This window comes from Pongo pygmaeus, chromosome 19 (genome assembly GCF_028885625.2).
Source record: "Pongo pygmaeus isolate AG05252 chromosome 19, NHGRI_mPonPyg2-v2.0_pri, whole genome shotgun sequence".
Taxonomy (NCBI): Eukaryota; Metazoa; Chordata; class Mammalia; order Primates; family Hominidae; genus Pongo; species Pongo pygmaeus.
This window is the reverse complement of record NC_072392.2, coordinates 83,358,094-83,366,938: the sequence shown is the minus strand read 5'-3', so window position 1 is coordinate 83,366,938 and position 8,845 is coordinate 83,358,094. Positions and strand designations below refer to the sequence as shown.

Below are 8,845 nucleotides of genomic sequence, written 5' to 3'. Positions count from 1 at the left end.
TCCAGCTCCGGCCCTTCCTTTATCTACCACAGGTGTTTTCCCCAACAAATCTCTTGTCCATCGAATCTCACCTTGGTGTCTGCTTCTTGGAGGACCTGAGGCAACACACCTGGCATTTTAGGAGTGTGCCTGCTCCCAGCCCTCTGTCCGTTCCTGTGACATGCCATGCCCTGGGGCATCCCCTGGGGAGCTCTGCTGATGACAAAAGCATTGTGCACAAACCAATTTAGACAAGGAGAGAGCTCTTGGAAGCGACTCAATGTCCCTTTGTCCAGAAGATTGAAGAAGACGTGAGTTTAACTCATAAATAATAGCTCACAAATTACCAACAAAACCAGACATACACTAACATTCCAAGAAACTTAAAGTTAACCTTTTATTGGTTTTAAGGCAGCAGGGAAAGTCTTCTGGTCCACATGCGTTTCTTCAGCCCAAGGGAGGGAAGGTCAGGAAGAGGAGAAGGAGTTGGCCCCTGGTAACCAGCCAGAGCATTCTTTGCCACAATCTACCCCATCTTGTCTCCCCAACCCTCAAACGTCACCCAAATGCACTTTGGTTCTCGAGCAAGTGTGTCCTGTGGCCCATACCATGGCATCTGTCAGAGCATCTTCCTGGTCCAGAGCCCCCAGCTCAATCTGCTTCTTTCCTCACAGGCTCTCCCAGGGACAGATGACCTCCTTTTCTGTGGCCTGGTCACCCGACTCTCCTGTTCCAGCGTCCTCCGAGTCCATCAAACAGGTCCCGCTCCCCGTGGGCACATCCATTTTGATCTGGAAAAAGCTTCAGGTGCAAGAGGAAAGCCAGTAATGTAGGGGCAGGGGCAGGAGGGACTGCACCTCCCCACATTATCCTGACATCCTTGAAGATGAACGTACCAGGTGCATTTGCCAAAGACTGTGGTGGGGGCAGGTATAGCTCAGGGGTAGAGCATTTGACTACAAAGGTTGTATGTGCAGTGATTGGCTTGGTGGAATCTTTTTATTGGGGATTCATATTTTCATTTTGAATGAAAGATAATTCTGAAGGTGCTTTGTTTTCATTTTTGAGGTGCTTGGATCTTTATGGTTTTGATGGATTCAGGAGGTCCCTGTAGGACACACCAGGACTTAGACATCAACCCCTTTAAACTGACTTCATGGGTGCTGGGCACTGTGGCTCATGCCTGTAATCTTAGCACTTTGAGAGGCCGAGGCAGGTGGATCGCCTGAGGTCAGGAGTTCGAGACCAGCCTGGCCAAAATGGTGAAACCCCGTCTCTACTAAAAATACAAAAAAATTAGCCGGGTTTGGTGGCATGTGCCTGTGATTCCAGCTACCTGGGAGGCTGAGGCAGGAGAATTGCTGGTACCTGGGAGATGGACGCTGCAGTGAGCCGAGATTTGCACCACTGCACTCCAGCTTGGGCTACAGAGCAAAACTCAATCTCAAAAAAAAAAAAAACAAAAACAAACAAACAAAAAAAAAAACAAAAAAAAAACAAAAAACTGCCTTCTGAGGAAGTAGTGGCCCTTGAGAAGAGAGCCTTTTAAAAGTCCCAAGCCCATGTATGAGGCATAGCAGCAGCCCCAAAGCTGGAATATTCCCTCTGCAGGGCCTGTTGGGAAAAATCAATAGACACACTCACACTAGATTCTGACCCCTCTCCTAAGGCAACCAGAGTCACCTGCTCCTCCCTCTCCCCCTGAGGAACACAGGCAGGAGGGATAACAACCTCTGCCTGGCTGTCCCCAGGTATCCATGGCAACCTAAGACTTCTGCATGGCGCTTTCTTCTCCAAGCCCAGACAGGGCCAAACTCATTTTGATTGGTGCAGGGGTGCCCCTGACTGTCTCCCCCAAAACTCAGTAAGAGTAGGAGCTGATTCTCTGTGTTGCATCGCTTGCAAGTTTTCTTTCTGCTCTGATCCAGGCGTTATGGAGTACTCCTCAGAGCCTTAGTTCTGCACCCCCTGGGCTGTCTCAGGGAACTTGGAGTTCTCAGAGATCAGGCTTGCAGGACCACCCAAAATGAAGTTTAGAGGGGCCACCCCTCAGGCAAAGGCTAGGCACTTTCATTTTCACAGAAATGGCTGCCAGAACAAGGCTCCCTGAAAGTCCCTCTAAGAGACTGTGCCAATGGATGCAGAGGAGGGTGGGAAGGTTTCCTTAGGGTGGGGGGAAGGGAGGCAAGGACACTTATGGTGAGGGAGGGACTGGAGCACCCGGAAGCATGCCCAGGGCATCCCACCACCTGCAGCTACCACTGCTGCCACCAATCTTTCCTGCTCTTTACAGATGCAGTGGATTTCTTAGACTAATAATGGCCTTGGGATGGGACAAGGTGAGTGGAAGAACACATAAGGGGAAAAAAGATTTGGAAAAATGGAAAAGATTTGGAAGACGAAAAAGGACATCTGTTCCTTCTCCTCCTCAGGAAGACAGCAGAGGACAAAACTGAGTTTCTGAAGATCTTCCAGTGTCCAAGGGATCTGAGTGGGCTGCCTGGGGTATCTGTTCTCCCCCATCCCAGTCCCCAGCCCAAAGCATGCACGTTCACATGCAGAGGCCTGCACACCCACAGCCACCCATGCATACAGCACGTCCCCTTCGGGTTCTTACTTTGCTACTCTCTTGGATTTCAGTCGTGGCAGCTGCTGGCCCACGTCCCCCAGGGGCTGCACCCTCCCGTGGGACACAGCAGGGCACTTGGGTGAGAGCCTGGCAAAGACAGGTGAGGCCAGACAACCTCGTCTCAGAAACCTGCTGAAGGACAGAGCCATGCGGGCCTTAGGAGGGGCCCTGGGCCGGCTGCGAGGCCAGGAGGTGTCGAGGGAGGCCTCACTGCTCTCGGTGACAGAGGGCCCACGGGGGGCCATGGACCCGCTGCACTCCCCTTTCTGCTCCAAGCCCGATGAGCTCTCCAAGGCCACTCTGATGGGTGAGGGGCAGATGGTGCTGCTGGGTCGCCGGATGAAGCGGCTGGGCGAGGCGAAAGGCTTCCTGGGGGAGCGGCAGGAGGAGGAGAAGGGACTAGAAGGAGACGGGGGCACGCAGGTCCCGGTGTACACGGTCAGATGGGGGCTGGGAGCCATGTGCTGGCCCGGCTGTAGAGAAGGAAAGGAGAGAGCTCAGTGGTGAGTTGCATGGCCCCAGCCAGCAGGGCCCCTGGGCTGTCCTCTGCTAACTTAGTCCCCTTCCAGCGACAAGAGTGCTGGCCTGATATGGCTGCCTCCTAGGGAGCTGGGAACGGTGTCCAAGGCTACCTATGACAATGGCACAGCCACACAGAGGCCTCCTGTCCAGGGACCTGCCTGTCGCCCAGCCCTGGTCACAGTCCCAGGGCTAAGCAGTGGTATCCCAGGACATTAACTGACCTTCTTCCAGGGCAAGGATGCTGGAGTGTGGCCAGGCTGCATTCGCAATCACCCCTCAACTGCAGTCCCCAAGTGAGCAATGCATAGTACCTGCCACAGCCCATGCCTTGCCTTCTCCATCCTTGGGCCCCAACCTCAGGTCTGGAGGCATTTAAAACACTTTAAGCGGATAAGTGGAGGTGACAGAAGTCCCAGCTCATGGCTTCCTGACTGCTCCAGGCCCGAGGCCCCTCCTTGTGCTGAGCCCTGCCCAGTGTCCACAGTGACAACCTTTTCGGGGTGGTATAGGCCCAGCACCTTCCCAGACCTCCCCTCAGGCAGAGCCGGGGTGGCCAGGAAGAAAGGTTGAATATGGAACCAGGCCAGGCTTGGGAGAAGGAAACAGGAATACATGGCAAAGAGGTATTCAGTGGAGAAAGGGAAAGTATCTCAACCTTCCTGGGCCACCATGGCCCCAGCCCCCACAGCATAGGCCAGAAGGGGTAAATCTGGCATTTACAGCCCAAAGTTGCCTGAAAGCGGACAAAAGGAAATTAAAATCCGAATTTTCAGTGAGCCTGTCTGCTATCACCACTTTTCCCGTGGCAGAACACACTGGCCCATGGGCCTGGGTTTGCTGGATTCCCTCCTAAAGGCCTGCTGTGGCCCAAGCCACATCAAAGCCTGGCATGAAGCCCAGCATGGTGGCTCACCCCTGTAATCCCAGCACTTTGGGAAGCTGAGGTGGATGGATCACCTGAGGTCAGGAGTTCGAGACCAGCCTGGCCAGCATGAAGAAACCCTGTCTCTACTAAAAATACAAAAAAAAAAAAAAAAAAAAAATAGCTGGATGTGGTGGTGGGTACCTGTAATCCCAGCTACTCAAGAGGCTGAGGCAGGAGGATCACTTGAACCCGGGAGGCATAGGTTGCAGTGAGCTGAGATCACGTCACTGCACTCCAGCCTGGGTGACAGAGCAAGACTCCATCTTAAAAAAAAAAAAAAAAAAGCCCGGCATGAACAAGCTGGAGATGCTCTGGTCCTAGGAGAAGGAGGTGAGGGGCTCCAGGACAGTCAGAGCAAAAATGGCCTAACACACAGCACAGCCACATAGTTGCCCTGCTCAGTGAGAGCTGGCTGACCCCGGGATCTGGGCACTGCCCCGGGGCTGAAGGAGGTAGCCCTGATCCCTGAGCAGGTGGCTCCTGCAAAGGGCGGCCTGGCTTTCAGATCACCTGCATGGGCAGGTCCCAGCCTGAACAGGGAAGGGCAGGCGCACCCAAGAACAGCTCTGGGGGGGAAAGAAAGGCCAGGGGCCACCAAGGGCAGGGCCAGGAGGGCATGGAGGGCTTGTTTCATTCCCTCCCACCAGCTCCCTGAAGTTCAAACAAGATTCTGTTCCCAAACAGCAGCTCAGAGCCCATCATTCCGCCTCACTGCCCAGAATCCCACAGGGTGGCAGAGCAGAGGCCAGGCCCAGGCCCAGGGCCATGGGGTTATTACAGTAATAACAATCACATTAATTCATTAATTCACAGTGAGAACACAGCAAATGTGAGGCCCTGGGCTGAGCACTTTACTCAATAATCATGAATTATTGCAACTGCAATTGCAAATCCACTATTGTGGATTATTGCATGCTCCACAGAGCCACCCAGTGAGGCAACTGTTATTATCCCCATTTTACAGATGAGGACACTAAGAGAAGTCCAGCCATTCCTCCAGGGACACCCCGCTGGGAACAGTGGGCTCAGACTTTGAAACCCAACTGGCTGACTCGGAGTCGGCACAGTCATCACTGGCGGGATGCCTCAGTGTGGTCTACAGATCAGCCACATCAGAATCACTCAGGGTGCTTGGTACAAAGGCAGAACCTGGCCCCACCACAGCCCCGCTGAAGGAGAATATCAGGGGGGTACGACTGAAGGAAAGCATTTCTAGCTGACATCTGAGATTATTCTGCCCTGTAAGCTTAAGGGACTCTGCACTAAGCTTCTAACCCCTTGCCTTCTATAGGGAGGTGCAACTGTACTTAGGACACATTCTGCAAAGAATATACAGCAGGGAAAGCTGGGCCTTGATTAGGGGCTTGGGAGACAACTGTTAGGTGGAAAACGGTGGCTCTTAGATGTGTCAAGTAACTACTACATGCTAGGTACTTTGCTTATCTATAACCACCCCATTTTAGAGAACAGAACATTGAGGCCCACAGGGGCTCATTACCCTTTCCCAGCTCTCATGACTAGTCAGTGACTGTGGCATGTAGAATCACAGTGACTGTGGCATGTAGGATTCCCACCCCTGTCCTTGAGTGTACACGTGAACCATAAATGTGATGGGGTAGTCACTCCCAGTCAGGCTATGTGATGAGGCATAGCTGACTTTTAAAAAGGGGGAGTGTCTGGGTGAGCTCCAGCTGGTCACAGGAGCCCTTTCCATCTGAGTCTAGAGGCCAGAGGCAGAAGGCAGAGAGATCGGAAGCTTGGCAACGATTCAATTGGGGAGAAGGTCTCCATGGCTGGCTTTGAAGATGGAGGGGGCACATGTCAAGGAATGCAGGTGGCCCCCAGCTGCTGAGAGCAGCTCCCAGCTGATGGCCAGCAAGAAGACAGGGACCTGAGTCTTAAACGAGGAACTGAATCCTGCCAGGAACCCAAATGAGCTTGGAAGCAGATTCTTCTCAGGAGCATCCAGATGAGAACCCCGTCAGCCTGGCTGACACCTTGAATGTAAGACCCTGAGCTGAGAACCCAGCTGTGCTGTCTAAGATTTGTGTCCTCCACAAAATGTGTATGTTGAAGGCCTTCCCCTTGCAGGTGATGGTATTAGGAAGTGGGGTCTTTGGGAGGTGATTAGTCATGAGGGCAGAGCCCTTGTGAAAAGGATCAGTATCCTTATGAAATAGACCCCAGGGCACTAGCTTGGCCCTTCCACCATGGGAAGACACAGCGAAGAGACTCCATCTATGAACCACAAAGTGGGACTCCACCAGACCCCGAATCTGTTGGGGCCTCCATCGTGGACATCCCAGCCTTCAGAACCGCGGGAAGTGTCTGTTGTTGGTAAGTTCCCCAGTTTATGGAATTCCCTTACAGCCCCTTGAACAAGACATCAGCCAAATGTCTCCTGGAAAACTGAGCTCATACCTGGCTGGTGCTTGTGGTCATTGTTAAGCAGCAATAGAAAACCGAAGCAGTGACTAAATGAGAACCTGAGGCCAGGTCTGTGTGACCGAAAGGGCCTTGCTTTCCTTACTGATTCATATTGCCATCCAAAAATACCAAAACTAGGAACTCAGCTTTGTCAAGAGAGATACAGAATTAACTTCCATTCCACTTCCTCAGAATTTGTGATAAACTTCTATCATCCCACTATACAGATAAGACAAGTGAGCCTCATGGATATGATGCAACTTGACAAAAATCATAGTTTGTGACCAGACCAGCCTCTCCATGTGCCCTCCCCCAACTCTCCTACCTCTCTCTGTCCTTCTCTGGCTTCACTCCTCCCCTAGCACCTTCTCTTTTCTGGGATGAATGACAGACAGGTGAGGAAGATGGCCACTTACCTGGCCTGAGATGGTCCTTTCTTCTGGGCAAATGACCATTAGCCTTATTGGTCCTGGACAGTCTTAGCAGATGTCTTTTCCACCCGCTCCCACAATTCCCCACCTTGGCTCCTCCTATGGAGACCTGGGGCTCTGCTTGGAGACCCAGCCCCTCCAGCCCATGCCCCACCTACCATTGGTGTGAGGCAGCAAAGCGGTGGCATGCATGACACATGGCAAAGAAATGTGACACCACAGAGACACAGTGAAGGAGAGCTTGGCATTCTTTTGTTTCATGCTGCTGTTTTATTGTACAAGGGAACCAAGAGAAGGGAATAAAGGAGCATGAAATGAAACAGGTACGTTAACATGAGAACACAATCACAGGTATTTTAATGAATGGCAAAGCAGGTAGTGCATAGAGATGCAATTCATTTTCTGTCCTCGGAATGTGGTTGAGAATTTGAAGGAGACCTTGGGGCCACCTGAACTCCCACTTCCTGGGAGCAGGAAGGTGAGCAGAGGGCCACATTTAGGTGCAGCATGCAGTGTGCAAAGTCCCCTCTTCCAGTGCCTTCCCACTCTCCCCTTCCCCACCGCCCCCAAGCAAATGTGCAAAGTTAGCCCCATGGGGGAAAGTCTGCCATGGGTGAACACATGGCATGACCCCATACTGGTCACCCCATTTGACACAGTCTAGCACAAGACCTTCTCAGTTAGCAATGACCGTTACTTCAGCCATGAAACTCCAGACTACAAGACTGACCAGCCACTACACTGTTGCTGGTCAGTCCTCTCCTAGAAGCTGCAGACAAAGGACATGACATCAACTTCTCCACCTCCTCCCCTCAAATATATCCTAACATTCTCTGGAGAGCTGGAGGACCGCACTGCAAAATTCTCAAAGAACAGAGAAGATAGATGGTTTGAGATGACGATGTTTTAAATATCTCTCAGGAAATGCCTTAAATAAAGAATAATGATTTACTATATTGGACAACACCGACAGCTAGAAGAAAGCACAAGCTTACTCTAAGACTGAAGCTACTAGGTGATGATGATGATGATGGTGTATTAATAGTGATGGTGAGGATGGCGGTGATGATAATAATAATGATATGGTGGTGATGGTGATGATGGTGGTGGTGGTGGTGTTGATGGTGATGATGATAGTGATGATGATGATGATGGTGATGATGGTATGATGGTGATACTGATGGTGATGGTGGTAATGGTGGTGATGGTGATAATGGTGATAGTAATGGTGATGAAGGTGGTGACAATGATGATGGTGGTGATGATGATGATAGCAGCTAGTGTTCGTTGAGGGCTTATAATAGGCCAAGAATTGTCTTAGGTCTTTACTCATATTTTGTCCCTGGCCCTTATATTTTTACTTAATATTCACAATGAAAGCAGTCTTTTCTCTAAAAGTCAAGTTGGAAAATGGAATTCTATAAAGGAAATCCTTGTACTTACAGAATAACATATCCTAGCACAAGCTATACACCCCATGGATAGAAGGGTTTGTTAAGTTGTTTAAAATATAACATTAAGGAATTAAAAGGTGTCTAAGGACATGGCATAATAGAGATTTTCATAATGATTTAAATATATCATTAATATTGTCCAAATAAATGTTTATTTTTTATGCTATTTGGGATTTCAATGGGCCCTGTGGGACACATAGTTTAAACGTTAGCAGGAGAAGCTGCCACCTGCTGGAACAACAGCAGCAGCCACAGATGCTCTTGCAAGCCCTCAGAACCTGCAGTCCCCTCACTACCAGAAATGGGAATTTCCTGGTGGACTCCAGGGTTGGAGAGCAGAGCACTGGCATACACTGATGTTGGGGAGAGGCAGGTGTAAGGTGGAAAAGAGCTGATACCTGAAGTTCAGATCATGGTGAAGCCACACAAATGCACACAGCCCTGAGTCCCTAGGAACTGCATAGAGCTTTCCAGGATG

The 8,845-nt window shown here is 50.8% G+C and overlaps 1 protein-coding gene across 2 annotated transcripts in view; it reads right to left on the bottom strand.

Moving 5' to 3' along the window:
• Positions 1-351: 351 nt before the first annotated feature.
• The window catches only part of RGS9 (regulator of G protein signaling 9), a 90,950-nt gene continuing 82,456 nt past the window's right edge, over positions 352-8,845 (bottom strand). For both annotated transcript variants that reach the window (XM_054458610.2, XM_054458611.2), the window contains exons 18-19: positions 2,597-3,081; positions 352-780 (exon numbers count right to left, since the gene is read on the bottom strand). In XM_054458610.2, the coding sequence (XP_054314585.1) occupies positions 648-780; positions 2,597-3,081 (618 nt within the window). In that variant the 3' untranslated portion in view covers positions 352-647. The remainder of the gene's footprint in view (positions 781-2,596; positions 3,082-8,845) is intronic.